This window comes from Gracilinanus agilis, chromosome 6 (assembly GCF_016433145.1).
Source record: "Gracilinanus agilis isolate LMUSP501 chromosome 6, AgileGrace, whole genome shotgun sequence".
Classification (NCBI taxonomy): Eukaryota; Metazoa; Chordata; class Mammalia; order Didelphimorphia; family Didelphidae; genus Gracilinanus; species Gracilinanus agilis.
The window spans coordinates 226,439,914-226,464,119 of NC_058135.1; the positions used below are offsets into that span (position 1 = coordinate 226,439,914).

Consider the following 24,206-nt stretch of genomic DNA (forward strand, 5'->3'; position numbering starts at 1 on the left):
TGTAAGAAAACTGCAAATACTGCATGAAAAAGAGGGGTCATTTAAACTGCCCTTTAAAGGACGATGAGGATTTTCACAGGAAAATGATGTGTCAAGTGGATAAGTGTCCAAAAACAAGAGGAGGTAGAAATATGTAGGCCATTCATGGGAGAAAAGTGAGTCAGCTTCAACTTAGAATGCTAAATGGTAGATGAAAAGGCTAGAAAAGTAAACTGAGACTATCACATGGAATCCTTTAGTAGACTGTGAAATTACTGAATAATTTTGAATCATCAAAGGAGCAAGATGATCAGAACATGTAATGTGGTATGTAGAGTGGATTAGGGGTGTGTCTTATATGACAGATTAGAGGGTGAAGAATATGTTTATACTTTGATGAATCTTTGATCTCATTGTTATGTTAACTTCCTCCAGTGATATAGATTGGAGCCCATACATGTCTTTTATAGAGACAACATGGAACTGGGTGGATAGTTTTAGACTCAGAGTGTGCAAGTCCAAGGATTTGGATTCTTCTTCTTACACTTAACTCTCTGACTGTGAGAAAGTCATGTAACCTTTCTGAGTCTTTTTCCTCATTTGTCAGTACTTAACTCATGTCACAGGGTTGTAGTGGGGCTCAGAAGTGATGCTGTTTTTAAGGTACTTTGCAAACTTTAAAGCACTGTTTAAATGTCTATTGTTAGTATTATCATCTTGTACAACTCTCCTCCATGTTTTCCAATAGATCCTCCATTGACGATCTGCTCAACAGTTGGAGGCCTTTCTTGTGACTTTTTGACATTACAAGGATACAAGTGCATGCAGACCATCTTTTAACCCTCTCTCTCACTATATTACCCATACCCCTCTTATTTTTACTTATCTGATTAGTTTGTCACACTGCTTTTGGTGCATAATTTGTCACTGGTAATGTACCATAGCTTTTTATTCTCTCCTCCTCCTTCCCCCACCATTTTCTTGGTTTGTGCCTAAAATACTGTTAACTTAAAGATTAAAAGGAATTTGGGGAAAATTGTAGCTTGATATCATGTCTACAGAACTATCATGATGATTATAAAGAAACTTGGAGGCTTTGGTAGTGATCGTTTTCAGAATATTCAACACTGTGTTGTTCACATCCTCACCAATGAATAGTGCAAGTAAAATTAAAGGGTGGGTTGAAGTCAGTGAACATCTATTAAGTGCTCTTTGTGTGCCAGGCTCTGTTCTGAGCACTGGAGAAACCAAGAAAAGTAAAGTTAGCTCCTGTTCTTGAGGAGCTCACAATCTTGAGAGGGAGACAGTATGCAACCCACTGTGTGCAAAGAAGCTATAGACAGGACAGGTCTGTGGTGGCAAAGATACAGATATAATTCTTGGTGGTTTGAGTCCTGTTGACAAGTCAGAGGATGCTGAAAAGCTATAATGAAGATGACTTTCAGGAAAATTAGGAAATCAGTTGGCAGAAGCTGTTTCATTATCAGTTGTGTAGCATTCAAAACTGTAAACAATTTTGTACAAACAAGGTGTATACAGGATAAATTAGAATAATAAGCAGAGAGAAGGCACTAGAATTAAGGGAGATTAGGAAAGGTTTCTTCTAGAAAATGAGATTTTTGTGGCGAATTAAAAGGAGCCAGGAGGCAGAGATGAGGAGGGAAAGCATTTTATGTATGGGAGACAGCTAATAAAAATGCCTGGAGTTGTGTGATGGAGTTTCTTGTTGGTTGAATAGCAAGGAGGCTAGTGGCACTGGATTTCTGAGTATGTGGAGGAAATAGGTATAAGGTGTAAGAAGTCTAGAAAGGTTGGGAGTTGGGGAGGGGCAGTTACATTGGGTTTTGATTACTATAGAGAGGATTTTATAACTGATTCTGTGGTGAAAGGGAGTCACCGGAGTTTTTTGAGTATTGAAGGGGTTGGGAGAAGATTTACTAGAGGACAATAACTGTAATCATTAAATATTGACTAAGCACCTACTATGCACCTAGCACTCTGCTAAGCCCTGGAAGTGATGTTCTTAATGATAATTCTTAATAATCATGAAAAGATCAAATTATCTCCAGTATACTCCAATAACTAAGATAAAGAAGAATACAATTTTTAAATGTCCTCATTGAAATATAAAAGTTTGTATATTTATAAAATTAAACTTCTGTAAATAGAAAAAGGGATCACAAAGAGTCAGACAAGCCTGAATGGCAAAAAAAGGTAGAAAATGGCATGTATTCAGAATACCTTACTGTCAGATGAATGAATTATTTCTGCGTTTTATAGAAATATATATGTGTATATATATATATACACATATATATGTATTTTAAACCTAAGTAATAGCATAAAATGTAATTATGATGGTTAAGTTAAATCTGACAATAGATAATATGGATATTCTGGCAATGCTTCACTTTTGTTAAGTCATCACTTGCATTCTTGCCAAATGCCTTCAAATTCTGATTCCTGGCATTTTATTAAAAGTTAAATTGAAAATATAATGTATATATGCTATTGGGAAGTGTTTTCTCTATTGCTACAAGTTTCATATGTTCTGTTACTTAAAGTTTTACCTCTAATAACCTGCTATAAAATAATTCAACTAAAATTCCAAGCACATAGAGTCTAAAGACATATTCTGTTTAAAAACATGTTAGGTTGTGTTTAATATCATTTCCTTTTCTTTGACATCCTCTCTTCCCTCACTCTTTGCTTTGGTGGATGAATGAAAAATATCCTGAAATTTACTATTTGAAAGTATACTAACTTTGAAACCTTTTTTTCCCCCCAAGTAAACACATAAATCTCATTTGTGGATTTTAATTTGTGTCCTATAATAAAGTATGTTTTTGGGTGTTGGTTGATTCTAGTTTTTTGTGTTAACATTTGCTAGTAGCATATTAAATCTATAGAAGATACATATTATCTTCTTTCTAGGATCTTCCTATCCACGGTGAAGCCTACTTGGGTCTTTCAGTTCTGATTAGACTAAGGTTCTATAATTTATTTTATTGGTTTACTGTGTGACTTACTGCTGAAGTCTCATGCCCACTTCAGAACAACCACCACCCTTCTCCTCCTTTTCTTTTTCCTCTCTTATCTCCATCTGGCCACTTTTTGCTCCAACTTCCCAGCAAATTGGGACTGAAATACATGGTTAGAAATTAGCTGGCCATTAGGTACTAGAAGGCTTCAAATTTAGATTTGATGTATTTTCTCTGTTTTACTTATTTATTTTTTTGTTTATTTTCCACGTCTAGCCAACCACAGTGCCAAACAGTGTCGGACTCCCTGTGCCTTGAGGACAATGTGTGGAGAGTGTACCAGTGGTAGCTCAGAGTGCATGTGGTGTAGTAACATGAAGCAGTGTGTAGATTCGAATGCTTATGTGGCTTCTTTTCCCTTTGGCCAGTGTATGGAGTGGTACACCATGAGCAGCTGTCCCCGTAAGTAATCTCTTAGTTTTGTAAATGAACTCCTGCCTTAGAACTTGTTTGTGTTGGCGTGTGTATGGGAGGGATGTATATGTAGGCTTATGTGTATGTTTGTACATACGGATCTATTCACATCAGTGAGAATAACCATTGGAATGTGATATCTTTGCAGAGTGTTCTTGTCAGATGTGTGATTATTTCAAGGACTCATGAATAGGCAGGTTTTCCATGATCTTTCATAACAAGAAATTTCTGTCTGCCCCATAGCCACCTGACAGAAATATGTTGCCCGTAGCATTATGTTGGCCTCACAGTCTGGATGGGATCTACTGGTTGGTGTTAATTTTCAAAAAATAAAGTAGACCAAAGAGCAACTAGGTGGCTCAGGGGATAGAGAGCCAGGCCTGGAGATGGAAAGTCCTGAGTTCAATTTTGACTTTAGATACTTTTTAGCTGTGTGATCCTGGAAACTTAAGGCCCATTGCCTGGCCCTTACCACTCTTTTGCCTTGGAACTGATATTTAGTAATGATTCAGAGACAGAAGGTATGGGTTTAAAAAAAAAGGAAAGATAAGAAAAGAAAAGGAAACAGACCATTTCAGAAAATCTATAGCCTTAAAAAAAATTAACTATATTCTTATAATTGGTTAAAATGATAGAGATTTTTCATGTGTTGTTATACCTCTGTAAGGTCCTCCCCCACAATTACTCTGGAACATAAGATAAATCAGATTCTATCATACACAAAAGGCTTTGAAGACTATCAACTTACCAAATGTACAGTTTGCTTTCAGGTTAAAATAAAATGGTAATGGGGGTAACTAGGTGGGTCATGGATTGAGAGCCAGGCCTAGAGATAAGACATCCTAGTTTCAAATCTAACCTCAGACACTTCCTGGTTGTATGACTCTGGGCAAGTCACTTAACCCCCATTGCCTAGCCCTTACCACTCTTCTGCCTTGGAGCCAATGCACAGTATTGATTCTATGGCAGAAGATAAGGGTTCAAAATAAATAAAGAAAACAAAATGGTAATATACATTAAGAAATAATGTTTTATGTGTTTTACGTAAAATTAAAATTAAAGGTGTTATCATTGTGATGTAAATCTCTAACCTTGAAATTATTAGTCTTGTGTATATGTACATAAGCTTTTTCCAGTAATCTTTGTTATTTCATATGTTTTCTTAAAGTGTAGCTTACTATTTAAGTTAGAATAAAGTATATTTATTTCTCTTTGGGGGCAGATTTTTAATTTTGATTTTTCAGTGTAGTTCTCTAGGAAGCCTTTAGGAATACTTAATAAAATTTAAGTTATAATTAGAAATAGTTTAAGCCTATTGTTATCATGATGCTAATTCTTTTGATTTGAGTACAATTGGATATCAAATGCCTTAGTGCAGTGATGGGCAAACTATGGCCTGTGGACCAGATGCAGCCCGCTGAAATGTTCTATCCGCCCTGTGACATTATTCCTAAGCTGACAAATACAATGAATAGGATACAATACAATGAAACTTTGAAAGAGTTGCCTTAGAAACAGACTGACAGATGAGCATTTCCTTTCCTTTGGCCCCCTCTTTAAAAAGTTTGCCCATCACTGCCTTAGTGATTCTTTAGTTTTTATATAACCTATTGATTTTGAACAGGTAATATATTGATTGTTTGACAGTAAGAAAGCAAGCAGCAATAGTCAGAGTGCTCATGAAAGATGATTTAGATTCATCAGATAAATTTAGATTTGGAGATTCTGGTGATACTTGAATCCTAGGATAATAAGAAGTTAGTGGAGTGTGGGAGATATAAAAAAATAATGGAGTGTGAGGGAACAATGAGAAAATCATCACTTTCTCTAACTTTTTATCCAACTCCTTAGCAAAGTTCTGAGTACTACAATTTGTAAGAGACATTAAGAACATGGGAAAAGGTCAAAATAGAATTGTAGACCTCGTAAATGAGGTTTGTGGGGAAAACTAAAAAATTTTAGAGTGTTCACTTCCAGAGAAGAGAAGGCCATGGGGATCATTTTCTTCTAAGATCTGGGTCTTTTTTTTTTTTTTTCAATTTTGTTTTGAATTAATTGTTCACCTGCGTTAAGGATTAAGGAAGGGATCTTAACTTGAAGTTATAGCAGAAGGAAATTAGACAAAAAAGAAATTGAAGAGTCACAGGACTCAGAATCAGGAGAGCCTGGGTTCCAGCCTCTACTTTGCTTTGTCATAAAGTTTGTGCCAAAACTAGTTTATCACCTGGCCTCAGTTTCCGTATTTTTAAAGTGACCAAGTTGGCATAGATCTCTAACAAGTCCTTCTATATAAAGAAAAAAATCTTATAATTTTCTAAAAAAAATTATTTAGTCTTTTTGTAAGTATAATGAACAAGAATCAGTGTGAAAAGATTCTTCTGAGATTAGAAAACCTTGTTTCTGTTTTCCACTTCACCATTGATTTCCCTTGCGATCTTGAACAAATCACTTCTACTTTGTGAACTTTACTTTTCTTCTTTGTAAAATGAAGTAGATAATATTTAGTCTGTTACCTTCTTTATGATTAGACATTTTGACATTAAAAGCTATAAAATTTTTCTCTGGAGATTTGTAAGAATAGTTTTCTGCTTTCTTCCAAAGGATTTGTTTGTCCCTTTCAAAACCCTGATCTTCTACAAAAGACTATTTTTTACTATGTAACATGTGAAAATTTTTGTAACCAGGTATTTTTTCTTTTTTGGTATTTTGTTTTTATAGCGGAAAATTGTTCTGGCTATTGTACTTGTGGTCACTGTTTGGAGCAGCCTGGCTGTGGCTGGTGTACTGATCCAAGCAACACTGGCAAGGGCAAGTGCATTGAGGGCTCCTACAAAGGGCCAGTAAAGATGCCATTCCAGGCACCCACAGGGAGTTACTACCCACAACCACTTCTTAATTCTAGCATATGTCTAGAGGAAAACAGATACAACTGGTCGTTCATCCAATGTCCAGGTAACAAATAAATTCTCTTTTTTGTATTTTGGCCATAAAACTATTCTTTACCCTATTTTAAAGTTCTAAGTGTTTGCCTACCCTTGGTAATAGAAGAATGGTTAAACTAAACTTGGGAGAAATTCATTTCATGGAAAAAAAAAGTGATGTTATATTCTAATAAGAACTTCACTTTTCAGTTTGACCTGTTGAAGAAAAATTGCCGATTTTTATTGTTGTCTGCTTTTGCTTATTTTCTGCATGAGCAAGATGAAGTCATTTGTACCCTCCCTATGTAATATTCCATGAGTAAGTCTGATGTGACCTTTTGAGAGGTCAAATCTTTTTAAAGTGAAATCTCCACCAAGAACAAAATAATCCAAAATGGGCTCTGTGGTACACTGAATAGAGCTCTGGGCCTAGAGTCAGGAAAATCTGAGTTGAAATCCAGCTTCAGACACTTACTCTCTGTATGACCCTGGGAAAGTCACTTAACCTCTATATCAGTTTCCTCAGCTGCAAAATGGAGATATTAATAGCATCTTCTTCACTTGATAGTTGTGAAAATAAAATGAGATAATATTGTGAAAAAACACTTAGCACAATGTCTGGTAGATGCTATATAATTGTTTATTCCTTTACCTTCATCCAAGTCCCAGGTGATAGTCAAACTATGAGAGTTATTTTCAGTTTAACAGAATTCCAGAAGACTTAAAAACAGACAAACAAATAAAATTCCCATCAACAACCATGCAAATGACTTCTTTTAATAGAATTTGGTTCATATTAAAAATGACACAAGGGGCAGCTGGGTAGCTTAGTGGATTGAGAGCCAGGCCCAGAGATGGGAGGTCCTGGGTTCAAATCTGGCCTCAGACACTTCCCAGCTCTGTGACCCTGGGCAAGTCACTTAACCCCCATTGCCTAGCCCTTATTGCTCTTCTGCCTTAGAACCAATACACAGTATTGATTCTAAGATGGAAGGTAAGGGTTTTAAAAAAAGACATAACATTTAAGAATATGTTACTGTGTTTAGAAATGTTTTTTTGCATGCATCCATTGCTTTCAGTTTTATCAGAGGCTTTTGTTGTAGACCAGTGTAAGGAGTACTTGATTAACTTCCTTTTACTAGTTCTGTTTATGTTGTTCATTATTCTCAGAGAAGTAGAAAGGCTGTCAAAAACTATCTAGTCTAACTTGTAGCAGAGCAAGAATTCCCCCTACATCATGTCCCCAGAGTGGTTCTCCTTTGCAGTTATCTTTTAGGTGGGGATTTCTCTGTCTGCCAGATGTTGTAATTATGATGTTTTGGTGGAGTTTTCAAGGCCAAAATATAGGACTTTATATTTATCTCTATTCATTTTCATCCTAGGTGACTAACCACAGGCCCTATATATGAATTTGTCATCTAATGTTTTCTCCATCTTCCCTTTATTCCTCCGTAGCCCCCCAGCTTTGTGCCATCTGCACATTTGGCAAGCATGCTGTCTGCCTTTATCCAAGTCATTGGCAACAATAGTAAATAGCATGGGGCCATGCATAGTTCTCTGGGCATTGGCTATCCTTCACCGTTTCAAGCTGACTTCAAACTGTTAATGACCAATTTTCAAGTCTGGCTCAGCAACCCATTCTGAGCTTATCTAACTTTATAAGTAGAGGCAGCATACTTAGAAACAGTGCTGGATTTATCATCTAGCTTTGAATCATAGCTCTACCATCAGTCACTTAACCTATCTTGTCCTCACTTGCTATATAGGTCAGATCAAGAGATGGGCTAGATGATCACTCTCAATCCATTCTACCTCTAAATCCATGATTCTAAGATCATGTAAGCCCCACATCTCTCTACCTTGTTTTCAGTGTCTGGCAGGAGAGACTTTGTCAAATGCTTTGCTGTGCTATAGCTAAACTAAAGGGACAGCATTCTCCAATCTGCTAATCTAGTAATTCTGTCAAAAAAGGAAATGAAGTTTGTCTGACATGGACTGTTCTCGGTGAAGCCATGCTGAGCTTTTGTGATCAGGACTTCATTTTCTATCCATTACCCATTCCTTTAATAATTAGAATTTTACCAAAAATTAAAATTGGAGTCACTAGTCTATAGTTTACTGACTCAATTCTTTTTTCTTTCTTTCTTTTTTTTTAAGGTTGGGTCATTTGCCCTTCCCTAACCCTGAGACACTTCTTTCCTTCTCCACTAACTTTCAACAATCATTAACAGTGGCTCAGCAGTTACATCCAGTTACATCTGCCAGTTTTGTCAAGACCCTAGAATGTAGTAGTTTGACACTAGTGACATCAAAGGCAGCATTTTATAGTAGAAAGAGCATTGGATTTAGATGTAGAGGACCTTCACTTCCAGATCTTGCTACTTAGATGACTATATGTATGCCACATAATCCTGGATCCTTATTTCTTCTCTATAAATGAAGGATTTGAATAGATAGCCACCAAAGTCCCTTTCAGCTGTGGATCTCAAGGCCTCAGATTTTAATTGCTTTACTTTTAATTGCTTTACTTTTGTTGTATATCCACTCCCTATTAGGAATTTTTTCTTATCTTTCCTGATTTGAAAGGTAAATAAAATGGAAGCAAAAATAATAGTTGAGTCATTCTGCTGTGTTTTCCTTAGTAGTTAATATCCCATTCATCCCTAGTAGTTTTTCTACTTTCTTTTCTATATTTTTCTCCAGTATAGCTAAAAAACAAGGAAAAAAACCTCATTACTTTTCTTGCTAGCCCTTTGCTCAGGCTTATACTTAGTGTTTCTAACATTATTTCTACGTGCTTTTTTTTATCCAGCCTTTTTCATCTCTTACCATTGCTTCCTTCTGCACATGCCTTTTTGAAATTTAAGTCAGTTTGCATCAACATTATTCTCTTTTTTTAACAGAATTGTTTTTCTTTTGTGTTTCCAAAATTTCATTCTTGAGAGCTTTCCATCTCTCCTGAATTGACTACCTGTGAAATTTTAGGTCCCAAGATCCTGTCTGTCTTTTCTCTGAACCTTATTATTATTATTATTTTAAAAAACCTTTACCTTTTGTCTTAGAGTCAATACTGTGTATTGGCTCCAAGGCAGAAGAGTGGTAAGGGTAGGCAATGGGGGTCAAGTGATCTGCCCAGGGTCACACAGCTGGGAAGTGTCTGCGGCCATATTTGAACCTAGGACGTCCTGTCTCTAGGCCTGGCTCTCAATCCGGTGAGCTACCCAACTGCCCCCTCTCTGAAACCTTTTAAACCTTTTCTCTGCACTTCTAGAGTGAATGTCAGACTATGCCCAAAAGGTCATTTCTTTCTCTATCATAGATGCTAAGGTGGAGTGGTCACCCAGGGGCATAGCATAGTTATAATTCTCTACTCCTCACAGTCTCTCACTCCCCCACATTCAATTAGTTATCAGTTCTTTTTGTTTCTGCCATTGTAACATCTCCCACATATACTCCCTCCTCTCGTGTGACATTGTCACATACTAGTACAAGCCCTCATCTCTCCTGCCTGAACTCTTACAGTAACCTGCAGCCTCATCTTCCTGCCTCAAGTCTCTCCCCCAGCAGTCCCCCCTCCACTCAGCTGTCCAGGTGAGCTTCCTAAAGCACAGGACTGACTGTGCCACTTCCTCCATTTAATCTACTCTAGTGACTTCCCATTGCTTCCAGGACCAGATAGAAAATCCAGATAGAAAAGCCCTTCAGAACTCTTCCACTTCCTATTTTGCCAGGCTTCTTATAATCTTACTCTCCATACTTTTTGATGTGGTGCTACTAGCCTCCTTACTGATCCTTTCACAGGACAGTCTATCTCCTTGCTGTCTCCATGCTTGGGATTCTCTGCCTCTTGGCTTCCCTGGGTTCTTTCAAATCTCACCCGAAGTCCATCTTTCTTTAGAAGCCTTTCCCGGGCCTCTTTATTCCATATGCCTTCCCTGAGACTACCCCCACTTTATCCTGCTGTTACATGTTGCCTCCTCTAGAGTCTGGGAGGTCCTGGTGAGCAGGGGCTATTTTTGCCTTTCCTTGTATGCCTTGTACTTATCCTAGTCTGTGGAACATAAATCCTCATTAACTGACTTTTTCCCCAGGGTTCCTATCATTTCCACCTTATCGATAAGTTCTTCCTTGGTGAGAATAAGATATATCCTCATATCTTATTCTCACCTCCTTTAATTATTTCCTTCACTTTTGAAGGTTGAAATTCTCATGAAGGCAAGCCAAGAAATAGCCGTTTTGCTTTTGGCCAAGAGAGCTCCAGCAGATGTCTGGATAATTTAATTATCTAATCATCATTACTATGTCATGGCTCTGTAAGCTGCTTACGAGCCCAAACTATTTCCACTTTTTCTTGGTGTTTTTACTACAGTGTACTCTAATGCCAGTCTTTTCAGATTGCTGTGTTCCAACCCAAAATGAAGGCTGCATTTGCTATGTTTTCTCTTTTAAATCTCTCCCTCTGGGATCTCTCTGAGATACAATTTTTTTTTGATGAACTAGACCTTTATATTTTGCTTTTTTGTTCTCTTGACAAAGAGTATATTCAGCAAGCTGCTTCTAATATCTATAAGTTTGGAAGACTTAGTTCATAATTTTTGAGGATTTATTGCCACTTTGCTGTGAAGTTATTACTATCCCAAATCTCTTTTCTTCCCCAAGCATGCCAATGTAATGGACACAGTAAATGTGTCAATGAAAGCATCTGTGAGAAATGCGAGAACCTGACAACTGGCAAACACTGTGAGACCTGTATATCAGGCTTCTATGGTGATCCTACCAATGGAGGAACATGTCAACGTAAGTGAAGTCCAATTTTGTTAAATACAAACCTAATTTACAGTACTGTATTTATTAAATTATAAAGCAGAGGCAAATAAGGCAAATGAATGCTATGTTTCTTAGTAAGCATTTGCTATTTTCAGTATACTTTGTCATTGAGTTTTCTCATTTATGAAGATTAAAAGTATAAAAGCAATAACAACTTTGTATTTGGAGGAGAACAAACATTCACAGTTCATTTGTTAGCATGTAAAATTGAAAAGTTATATTAGTTGGATCCTGTTTTGCTTTAATATTAACTACATCATTTATATAAACCTGAATCTTCTAATATTTTAAGTACTGTACTACTTTTCCTGATAGTCTGAAATGTTTCAATAGAACTCTTAATTAAGTTGCACTATTAAAGATGTTTTTCTCCCATTACTGGTAATAAAATGAATAAATACTAAAGGAAAATACTTTTCAAGCCCCCTAAATGTAAAGCTACAAGAAAGTATGACTTTGTAGTTTAGAAAAGAGTCCCATAAATTCTGAGAAGTATGAGATGCCTTGGCACATGTATTGGCACCACACTGAGGCATCTATAGTGATTCCAATGGTATGTAAAACTCATGGAGTTGTTATTCTTGGTGTTGTTACAATTAAAATTAATATAGATGGATATTAAAAGCATTAATAGTTTATTTAAATTCATATTGGTAAATTTAAGAAAAGAGACCACGCACCTGCTAAGATCTAATTCAAATCGCCCGCCATACCTTCTCCCACCTGGCTGCCTCATACCAAAGGAGAGCATTCCAATCACGTCCTCTCTATTTAAGCTACGCATTACGTTGGCTCATGTCACCATGTAAGACAGGAAACCTGTTGAATCATGGGAAATGTAGTTCCAAAGTCCCCTAAACATCCACAGGAAGTTTATATCATATTACTAAATATTTAAGGCTCAAATGAACCCCAAATTTCCACTAACACAGTGTTTATTTAGCCTTTAAACATGTGTGTGTATACAAACACATATATATGTTAATGTTATATATGTATATGAAGAACCTTGCAATCCTCTTTAAGCTTTAATGTTCCATAATTCTATGACTAATTGTCTTAGAAATTTAAAGGCAAATGAGATGGATGTGACCTGAACTGGTCAGGAAAGATTTGAAGAAGGAAATGTTATGTGAGAGAGGCTTTAAAAGGCTAGGTAGGATTTAGACAGAGATAAGAGTCAATAGGGCATTCCAGATAAAGAAAATAGTTGATAGGAAGAGTAAGTGTATCAGTTGTGTGTAAATGGAATTAACTCTAGCTGATTCATAGTCAAAACTCTACTCATCCTAGGCATAGAAATGATGTAATCCCCACCTCCCTTAATGGGGAGGGGAGACAGTTACCCACACGTGACAATAAGTAACAAATCAAGAACAAGGACTTCCCAAAGGGCAGTCCAAAATCAGTGTAGAGGCTGCCATTTGTCCACTTGAATTAGAGGTGGACCCACAGGAAGTGACGAGAGACACTATCTCTTCAAGTATGTTGGTTACTTCCTGTGGAGGTGGTTCCCCCTTTGAACTTGGTACTGAAGGAGCTCCCTTGAGACCTCAGGCAGCTTCTACTCAGCATGGTCACGTGAGTAAGTTAGGCTGACTTCCTTGGCCTACCTGGGCCGCTTCCAAACTCTGCCCTAAGTAGGCACTAGCCTATCTGGTTGCTAGGCCTTATGGCTTGCAGCCTAATTTATTTAGCCTTTTAACCTTCTCTCTCCATCCAGGCCTCTGCAGGCCTGGACTAGCCTCTCCCTCTCTTTATTTCCTTACCTTTACCTTCCTAATTGTAAATAAACTATCCTAACCCGATGCTGACTTGGGTCTGATTTAATTATGGAATCAACCTGAATTGTTGATTCCTGGCGGCCACACTTTAAACATATATCTATAAAATACCTAAATTCTCCCTCTTACATTTTGGTGATCCACATCGGTCCTAGATCCCTCAATCTTCCTAAATTTTCTTGAATTCTTCTTTTACCTTAAAACTATCCCTTAAGTCAGCCTTCTCACAGCACGCTTTGGAACTGTGATCGATATAAAGCTGCCAGACTGGTGAGATCAAACGGGGGCCCTGAAACAGTTGAGGCTTTCACTTGACATTGGAGTTGGAATTTATGAGAGTTATATCTTAACCAACAGGTACTCCAAATAAAGCCATTGATTAAACAGACTTTTCTTAAGTGCCTACTTAAAAGCTCAGTACATGATGTTGTGTCCACAAAGACAGAAAACTGCTTTCCTTTAGAAAGCTTACATTCTTTTTTATCTTGGGAGCAAGGATACAACATGTATATAAATCAATTCAAAACACATAAAAAGCAATTTCTGTAGCTAGAGTGCTAACCACAGGGAGTCAGGAAATCAATAAGTAAACAATATTAAGTGCACTAGAGGTACTGGGGGGTGGGGAGAATCATTTCTTGCCCTCAAGGATCTTACCATCCACTGGATATATTCACAGAAAATTGAATTTAAAACCACGTATATACAAAATTAATTCCAATAAGTTTGGAAAGGTGGTGACATTAACAGCTGGGAGATTCAGGAAAACCCTCTTATGAGATCTTGAAGAAGGACCTAGTGGTGCCAAGAAATGGAGGTGAGGAAAGAGAACATTCTAGATCTGGGAGATAGACAGTAAAAAATAATAGAGACTGAAGACAGAATGTCATGGACAGAGAGCACAAAGTCATCCAGTTTGGCTGGATTTTAGAATAATGAAAAAAGTAAGTATAATGAGGCTAGAGGCACCATTAATATTTTATCAGAGAGGTAACAGGGAGCTAGTAAAGCTTCTTAAAAATAAGGTGCCAACCAGGCATGTGCTTTAGAAATGTTAATTTGACAGTTGGGGGGCATTTAGATTAGAAAAAGGAGACCCAGGGCCAGCTAAGTAGTTCAGTGGATTGAGAGCCATACCTAGAGATGGGAAGTTCTGAGTTCAAATGTGGCCTCAGATACTCCTTAGTAGTGTGACCCTGGGCAAGTCATTTTATTCTCATTGCCTAGTCTTCTGCCTTGGAACCAATACACAGTATTGCTTCTTAAATGGAAGGTAAGGAGACCCTAAATATAGAGAGATCAACTAAATAGCTTATTGCATTCGTCCAGGTGACACTTCATAAAGTCTTATATGGTTGTGCGAGTATAGCCAGAGGAATGAATGGATAGAAGAGATGTTTCAGCAACATGATCAACAAGATTTGACAGCTGATTAAAGGTGTGAGAGAGAAAAAAGCCAAGGCTGACTTCTAGGTTGTGAAACTGGTGACTGAAAAGTTGTTGATTCCTTCACTAAAAATGAGGAAGTTAAGAGGAAATATTGGTTTAGGGAGAAAGGTAATAAATTCTATTTTGGGCATAATGAATTTTAGATGTTTATAGGACATCCTGATCAAGATATTAAGCATGTGTTGGAAATATGGGGCTAAAATTCAGGAGAAAATTGAAGGCTAGATGTTTGGATCTGAGAGTTATCTGAATAGACAGGATCATTGAATGCATGAAAGTTGATGAGGTCAGTGAGAGAGAGAATATAGCTAGAGAAGTGATGAGAAGAGAACCCAGAACAGAAATCTGGAGTACAGCATCATGTAAGGTAAGTTGATTCCACAGTGCACAGATCACTGGAACTGGTATTAGGAAGGCTTGAGTTCAAATCCAGTCTCATATCCTTTTTAGCTGTGTGTCCCTGGACAACTCACTTAACCTCTGTTTGCCTCAGTTTCCTCAGCTGTAAAATGGTGATAATAGCACCTAACGTCTCAGAGGTTATGATGATTAAAAAAGAAAATATTTGTAAAGTGCTTTGTAAACCTTAACACACTAGAAATGCTAGTTATTATACACAATGCAGGACATGAATGATCAGGTGATAGACTGAAAAGAATTTATTAGAAAGATAAGAAGGCACTATAACAGTGTCACAAAAAGAGAGTATCTAGAAGAAATTTTTTTTCATGTTAAAAAGCAGAAATTCTAGACATATCCTTTACAGACTTGAGCTTCACATGTCCTGCTTCTCATCCACCTTGACCTAGAAATATGCTGCTAGAATCCTCTAGAGAGAATCAGATTACCCAATTTGCTAAGATGTTGCTAAGCAAGCCTTGAATATTCTTTTCACATCACTTCTAAAGACTAGGTAATATGTCTTTAATTGAATTTTTTTTGTATTTATCTTGAGTTTTTCTTTGGAAATAAACATGATTGAACTAGGTGTTTCCTAATTGTGAATAGTATTAGGGCAGCTAGGTGGCACAGTGGATGGAACACCAGACCTGGAGTTGGAAGGATTGGATTTACATCTGGCCTCAGACACTTCCTAGCTGTCTGACCTTAGGCAAGTCATTTAACTCCATTTGCCTAACCCTTGCCCTTCTATCTTAGAATTGTTACTAAGAAAGTAAGGGTTAAATAAAATTAGTGAATAGTATTTCTGATCATTTTTATTTTGCCAAAATCAGGTCCAGGCAGCTTCCTACAGCATGCAAGTTGTTGAAAGAAACCATTGGTTGGGAGATGGGCAGGATGCACCCTCAGCATCCTCTCAAAGCCCTCTGTTCTCTTTGAAGGTTATAGAATTGAACTTTATTGAGTCACTGGAGAAGTGTGATACCAAGAAAATGAATGTAATGGAGTCGTATTACACTTGAAAAAAATTTATTTAGAATATTTTTTCATGGTTACATGAATCATGATTTTTCCCATCCCTCTTTCTTCTCCTCTCCCAGAGCTGACAAGCAATTCTACTGGGTTATACATGTATCATTGCATGTTACATTTTTATAGAAGGTGAAGGGAACAGATTCAGATTAGAGAGACCCAGGAGGACTTGTATGAACTTATACAAACTGAGTAAGGAAAACCAGGGGAAATTTTTACTACAGTAATGTAAAGGAAATAGCCTTGAAAGAATGAAGAACACTGATGAATAAGACTCATTGCTTTAGGAGACTGATAATGAAGCCTGCTTGCTACTAACTCTTGGCAGAGAGTGGATTTCTAGTGTAGAACGAATTTAGACATTATTTGTTTGTAAATTTGTTTTATTTAATTTATTTGTTCAAAGGAATGGCTTTTACTCAGAAGAGGAGATGAATGAGAAAGGTAGATATAATAATGCAAAAAAAAAAGAAAGAAAAGATCAGCAAAACATTAAAAATATTCACAGTAGATGGCAAAAGAAAGTTCAGAGTTATACAGAGAGACAGAGTAGTTTTGTTACTATCATGTTAAATTTAATTGTTCTTAAAAAAAACTACTTAATAGAAATTCCTGGTTTAATATACAAGTCTCTTTTTCTGATCTTTATGTGGTGAAATATTTGCATTTATTGTGATATTTTAAAAGCTTACAATAAGGAAAACCAATAGGACATCAATAAATGAAGGAACTGAAAAAATCCTGAAAGAATAGTAAGAGTTGAGAGCTTGCAAAGGTAACTATGTTTGTTGAAAAGATGGTAGAAGTTGGTAGTACCTCCTGAGTTTGGCTGGCTGGAGTCAATATTCAAGCTCTCAACTTAAAATATTTCAGAACCTTCAGCACCATTGTGCTAAATATATTGATTGAAAACTTTTCACTGTCCACTTGCTATCCTTTTTCCTTCTTTTCCATTTTCCAATTAAAGTGGTTCTATTGGCAAAATGAAGACTAATTTATTAAACAATTTTAAGTTGTGTTTTTTATTTTATTTTATTTTTACAGCTTGCAAGTGTAATGGTCATGCTTCCCTATGTAATACAAATACAGGCAAGTGTTTCTGTACCACCAAAGGAATCAAAGGAGATGAATGCCAATTGTGAGTATCACTTACTTGTACCATATACTGAATTGAGAATCCTGATGGGAAAATTGATTTTTAACGACAGTAATTACAATAATTCTGAATTTATGGTCAGGTAAAATCTAAGTGATTTTAGCTGATGATAGGGCGACAAAGCAGACACATGAAAGCAATGATCACTCAAAGTCCCTTTAGACTTAAGATTTGCCTCCTTTCTATATTTGTTCAAAAAACTAGTTGAATCATAAATGTAGAGTTAGAAGTGGCCAGTGCAACCATCTACTTTCATCTCCATATTTTTCAGTTAAGAAACTGAGGCCCAGACAGGTTAAATTACTTACTTAAAGTCATACAACCAGGATTTGCTCCCCAGCCTTTGGCTCCAAGTTCACATTCTTTTCTGAAGTTTTACTTAGTCTCCATTCTCAACCTCAGCTGAAAATACTAAATTCTAGCAGAGGTGATTACAAAGTGAGTAGTATTAACCCTGAGCAATCCATAGATTATATACTCCTAGAGAACCTTTCTATTGAGTGTTGCCCCTAGCCATAATTGAACTGGCAATTTTTTTTTGTTCAAGGAAAGAAAGAGCATCATTGCCTTTGTAAGAGGGCGATATTAGGTATTTTATAGATATATATTTAAAGTGTGGCTGCCAAGAATCAAATATTCAGATTGATTCCATAATTAAATAGACCCAAGTCAGGATCAGGTTTAAGGAGGTTTATTTACAATTAGGAAGGTAAAAGGTAAGGAAATAGAGAGAGGGAGAGGCTAGTTCAGGCCTGCAGAGGCCTGGATGGAGAGAGAGGGTTAAAAGGCTAATTAAAGTAGGCTACAAACCACAAGACCATAGCAATCAGAGAGGCTATAAGCCTACTTTAAGGCAGAGTTTGGAAACGCCAAGGTAGGCCAAGGAAGTCAGCCTAACTTACCCACGTGAGGATTCAGAGTGGAAGCAGTCTGAGGTCTCAGCCAAGAACCTTCAGCACCAAGTTCAAAGCGGGAACTGCCCCAACAGGAAGTAACCAACATACTTGAAGAGATAGTGCCTCTCATCACTTCCTGTGGATCCACCTCTAATTCAAGTGGACAAATGGCAGCCTCTACATTGATTTGGACTGCCCTTTGGGCAGTCCCTTGTTCTTGATTTGTTACTTATTGTCACGTGTGGGTAACTCATCTCCCCTCCCACTAAGGGAGGTGGGGATGATATTGTCTCCAGTAAGTAGAGTTTTGACTATCAATGGACTAGAGCTAATTCCATTAACACAATCCCCCCTGATGATCATATTGGGTGCCTAGTCACCCCAAGTGATCATTTTACATAATCATCTTATACCCACAAAAGTCTTCTAACTACAATAGTTAGAGGTAAGAAGGGAATGGAAAAGAGAGAAAGCAAAACCAATGTTTTGCTAAGCGCATTGACAAGAAACCAGTATAGCAGTATGAAAGATTCATCCTAGTTCATTGGTCCTTCTGAGTACTTCAGCTTCCCCTGGACTTGACTCAGCCTTAGAATTGATTTAGGGAGCGAAGGGGGAGCTGAATTCCCTTTTTACCTAGGACAACATTCTTAAAACATGATAGGGTCCCTAAAAGGATGTGGAAAGCTGACCCTGTTGATCCTTGAGCTTATTTGATTTCTTGGGTTCAGAGATTTACCATCCCTTATCTGTGCTCCTGCTGTTGCCACCATCCCTTTGTGCCTTATCCAAGATTAAAGTGTTCACTTTCTCTTTTTTTCCTTGCTGCCACATATTTCCTTTCTAGAGCTTATTTATAAGGAAAGAGTATTAAATGCAGAATTCATATAGAATAGTAAGATAATTGAAAGTATGTATTAAAGAAACGATCAGTTACTACCTGAACCTCATGGTTCCTCTTCTGGGCCCAAAGTATCTTTCTTCTTCACTCCTCAAATGAGAATTACTTTTTTTAAAAACCAAAAATCACAATTTGCCAAAATTTGGTTGTTTACTGACCTATGCTCATTGAAATGAGTTTGTGTGTTCTACAATTCTATAATCCCATGCTTATTTTAGCCAAACGGAATTCTTGAACTGAGACAAAGAGAGGAAGAAAGAATTAATTTTTGCTTAAAACTTTTTTCCTTGTCACATCTCTTATTTCCTGAAGGTAGAAGAACTAGGGTATTCTGAATGTAGACTTTGGAACAAATGGGTCAAAAAAGAAACTTCTTATCTCTTTGTGGGCGTGCTTAGCTAGCATAATACATGGGGGGAGGACTGCTTTAGAGGAAAATCTCATTTGGTAGTTTCTTTCCCTACTTTTCCTAGTCCTACTTTTTTTTTTTTTAACAAGAAAAATCTCAAGGATGAAAAGAAATATTTGTGACCACCTTAACAGCTAGCTGGTATCTTATAAACTAGCATGTATCATTTGAATTTGCTGTGATTTTATAGACAATAAAACTGTCACCATAATAGACTGCCCATTCTACTTATCAGACTGACGACCTATGTTATAGCAGAATTGATTGATTTGGTTTTGGTGTTTACTAAAGTCTATTAGTTGCATACCTTTTATTGTTGCTAATAGTTTCTGAAGCATTCGTGGATCCCATTTTGATTTTTGAATCAAGACTCCAAAATAAAGATGTGATATAGTAAATAAAACACATTATGCATCTTTTCCCAAGTATTGAGTACAAAGTAATATAATGTTTAGACTTGAGCTGAATGTCTGCAAAATTAAAATCTCCTCTCAAAGAGGTTCTTTACATAATCCTATCATCTTCATCCTGGATCCTCATTAAAAATGCAACAATATCTCTTTTTTAAAACAGAGCAACTGCTCTACATCCCTCCCCTCAATGTAAGTAAGCACACCGTGGCACCCTGGTTCTTTCCAAAAGGGATCTTAACCCATAGCTTTGGCATTATCTAACATGACAGTTGTGTAAAAATAGAGAATATTTGCCCATCTTAGCCTTCCTAGATGTGCTATACAGACTGTTATGTTTGCCTCATTGAAAAAGTTTTAAATGGGAATTAGTGATTTGTGGTAGACTAGTCAAAATTGAGATCTTTATTGATTATGTTGCTCCTAACTATTCAAGTTCTCTTTCAAAGGGGAAACAAGGTTTATTTGAGTTTAAATAAACTGTAAGATCCTTTTTTTTTTCACTTACCACTTATAGAAATGAGAGCAAATTTGAAGTTGAAAAGTATTTTCACTATATCTTCTTTTGGAGATGGAATTGATTACCCAAAGAGCAAAAATGACTTGAATTTCTCTTTTTTATTCAGTTTGCATTAGGCTGTTTTGATTTTTTAGTATTTGTTTAATGTAAAGTTATTTTTTTTAAAAAATACCCTGCTACATGTTCTTTCAGGGAATAAATTTTTGGGTTGGTAGAAGGATAGTTACAGGAAGAGGCCAGAAGAAGCAGAATGACCATAGTCTGATATAACTAAGAATGGAACATAAATGAAAAAAGTGGCCTTACTGCCTTGTAAAATATTTTTTACTTATTTAATATGAGTGAAGTTTGAGTTCTAAGTCTATTTGATTTTAAATCTGCAAATAATATAAAAACACTTTTTCATAAAAAAAAGGAAAGTAATAAATCTTAACATTTTTTCTAGATGTGAAGTAGAAAATCGATATCAAGGAAATCCTCTCAAAGGAACATGTTACTGTAAGTATTTCTATTTTTCCAACTTATCTGGGAGCAGTATATGTGGTCCTATTGCACATACTTGAGTGTTTATCAGACACCTCTGTTAGAAGTCAGCAGAACAGTCGGCTCCAGTAGAAATCTGAGTATTGGGGCCTTTGGCTTCTCTGCAAAGACTAATGCCCTGTCTTAATAGATCCTTTTGATGATTTTAATTCTAAGAGGGGTAGTCACTATCTGCTAACTATTGCTTTTTTTCTTTTCTGTTTTTGTAATTCTGTGTATTGATTGAACCTTTGAAGAGCAAGTTCAGAAACCAAAATAAACACAATTGAGCCCTACCAGCTCTAATCATTCTATGGAGGGTGGTTGTATATGAGGCCTCTATGAAGTACATTCTTTTTTTTTTTTTTTTTTAAAGAAAAATGTCCAGAACTACAAAGCAGGAATTAGCACCTGAGTTACTAGGTCCATTTCAGTTCAGCATTTATTCTGGGCCTACTCTTGAGAACAGTGCAGAACATGTGAGTTCATTGTGTGTTCTGCCTGTGAAACAAAGTCTAAAAGACTGATCAGTCCCAATTTCAGTATATTTTCATTTTTCACAGTTCTATCAAAAATAATTACTAATCTATTTAGAACTTTAAGTTTTATAAATGGGAAGCTTGATGAGTGTTTTTAAATTCTGCAAACTCTTCATTGTTGTTTTTCAAAATCGAAATATAGAAATATTTCTGATGAAAATGAAGCACTAAATAACAGTTATACCTGAGAAAATAGTTCATGATTTCATGCCAGTTCTGGAATATATTTCCTTGACCTCCTGTTTTAAATAGAGATTTGTCAAAATAATCCACATATTCAACAAGAGTTCTACAAACCAAAAGACAAAACTTTTTATTTACTTTTTATTTTTTAAAATATTTTTCCATGTTTACATGATACATTTTCTTTCCTTCTCCTCTTCCTTCCCTCCTCCTGGAGCCAACAAGCAATTCTACTGGGTTATACAAATGTTATAACTTGATACCTTTTTCCATGTTATTCATTTTTGCAATAGAACAATAAAAGGCAGAACTTAAAATGGAGAAATGGCCTATTGGCCTCATGTAGCATTATCTAAGTGGGAAATAATGACAGAAATCTTTTGGAAATGTAGAGGGGCTTAGTCCATGGCATCCAGAAGGCTCAAGATAAAATAAGGATTTGGTTTAAGGGATCAACTTGAGGGACAGACCTTAAATAAACTGAAAACCAAAATCCAAAACTAAGGTTACAAAACAGAGCAAGTACAAAATAGCTAAGTAAAGATGGGTGGGAGGTAGGTGGTAATAGTAGAACCACAGAGCGCCCTTTAATAAGGCCTCTGTCTAGTAGCCTAATCTTTGGGTGGAGATAAGCTGAAGAATTCTTCCTGGCTATTGAGACTCAGGAATGAGCAGAACCAAATAACAATAACCAGCCTGTGTGATAATACTGCCACTATTACATAAGGGTCATTTTGCCTACATTGTTTCCCATTAAACACTAGCAGATTGACTTTCAAATTTGTTGCTTGCTGGGTTTCTTTGTTTCTAAAACTGCATAATTTTTTTCCCCTGCAGATACACTTCTTATTGACTATCAGTTCACTTTTAGTCTATCTCAAGAGGATGACCGATATTACACAGCTATCAATTTTGTGGCTACACCTGAAGAAGTATGATCAAGATGACCTAATGTCTCTCTGGGTGTTTGTGATGATTCTTGTTTGTATGAGGTCAATAGCAGAGGCAGTGCTATGAATGGTTTTCAGGGTTGGTTTTCTTCCATTAGTTTAGGAAATACAAAACTACTTCTGTCATCACCTGGACTCTTTTTTTAAAAAGTGCTCTCTTGGGCCATATGTACATTTTATGGAGCAATAAGTCATTAATATCTTTATGGCAGGGAGATGGAATTTTATTTTGGATTTGTAGTTCAACATAAAGAAAATCACCTGGGAATTGCCCTTCCCTGCTTTTCTCAAAAGTTTTGGGTTTCTCATGAGATACTAGTAAAATGTGAATTCACCTATAATTGGGAAAGTTGATAGTAATGAAATTTAATTGTGGTTTTCATGTAAAACCTCAAAATTGTTCTGATACCACATTATAACATGACTTCTTTTCTATCAGCAAAACAGGGACTTGGATATGTTTATCAATGCCTCAAAAAACTTCAACCTCAACATTACTTGGGCAACAAGCTTTGCAGGTAAGTAAAACTTTTTGTCACCACAAAAGACTAGAATGTGTTTGGCTTTAGATCTTAAGATTGTGTTACATCTGGTCTTCTATTTCTGTGCCCAGTTGTGAAGGTGTTTTGAAGGTTGAAAAATGATAAACTAAAAAGAATAAAGATAGAAGAGGGGGCAACCAGGCGGCTCAGTGGATTGAGAGCTAAGCCTAGAGACGGGAGGTCCTAGATTCAAATCTGACCTCAGATACTTCCTAGCTGTGTGCCTTAAAACCAGTGCACAGTATTGACTCTTAAGATGGAAGGTTAGGGTTTGTTTTTTTTAAAAAAGATAGATGAGATAGTGTGCTGGAAGGAGTATCGGATTTAGGAGTTGGTACCCCCAAGTTTAATTCCTGGTTTTGCCACTTACTTTGTGGCCAGAGGGAAATTATCATTTTTGAGTCGCAGTTTTCTCATCTGTAAAACAGGCAGGCTAATTAATCTGTCTCACAGGTTTGTTGCAAGGAAATTGATTTGCAAGCCTTAAGTCAATATAGAAACAACTGTGACTATTGGATTGAAAAATGAGCATAACTTCCCTTTTCCCATACTCCTGCTCAATGAGCCTTTTATTCCAAATTCTCCAGAGCCTGAGATTTTTTTCCCCTGAATTACTCTCCTATACTGTTGGTACTTAGGTTGAGAGACTGAGCTGATGACTTACTTGCAAGCACCATAAGCTCCTTAGCAGTTGGATCCAAGACTATATATGTAGTACAACCTGATCATGTGTTAATGGTTCCCAGTTTTGCTTGAGAGAATGAGACTTATGTCCTCAGGCAAGATGGAGATGTAGAATGATTCTAAAGATAAGAAATTTGGATGGGGTCAGCTTCATAGTGATTCCCTGGTTGAGAGGTGAGAGTGGGGGATCAAACTCAAACAAAAGACTTAAGAAAAGATTGGTTCTGCATATAACAAAGGCTAGTTTACCTTTTAAAGCAAGGGGGAATATGATTTTCTGCACAGAAAAATATATGTGAACTTAAAGGTTTGAGCCCACATCATTAATGAAATGAGTCTAGACAAAGCTTCTATTGACACTGCTGGTATCCATTAACTCATTTATGGCTGTCCCATGCAGTCCTAACTACCCAGTGCTTGCTCATATCCTTACAGAAGATTGTTGTAGGAGTTCTGGAGAGTTTAGCGGGTAATAGATGATTAAAAAAAAAAAAAAAGTGCTTATGAGGAAAGCTTTGAGCAGTTGGGCTTGTTTGTCCTTGAGGAGGAAACTGTAGTGACTTCAAGGCTTGGAGATTGTGGTGAACCACAAGATTCAATATTTACCATTCAAAGGACAGGAACTGTCACTCCAAAGCAATGATG

The 24,206-nt window shown here is 36.6% G+C and overlaps 1 protein-coding gene across 1 annotated transcript in view; it reads left to right on the forward strand.

Moving 5' to 3' along the window:
• ATRN (attractin) overlaps positions 1-24,206 on the forward strand; it is a 250,649-nt gene that overhangs the window by 125,062 nt on the left and 101,381 nt on the right. The window contains exons 18-24 of the mRNA XM_044681784.1: positions 3,237-3,422; positions 6,153-6,386; positions 11,015-11,152; positions 16,894-16,987; positions 20,587-20,639; positions 22,223-22,317; positions 22,775-22,853. Coding sequence (XP_044537719.1) covers positions 3,237-3,422; positions 6,153-6,386; positions 11,015-11,152; positions 16,894-16,987; positions 20,587-20,639; positions 22,223-22,317; positions 22,775-22,853 — 879 coding nt within the window. The remainder of the gene's footprint in view (positions 1-3,236; positions 3,423-6,152; positions 6,387-11,014; positions 11,153-16,893; positions 16,988-20,586; positions 20,640-22,222; positions 22,318-22,774; positions 22,854-24,206) is intronic.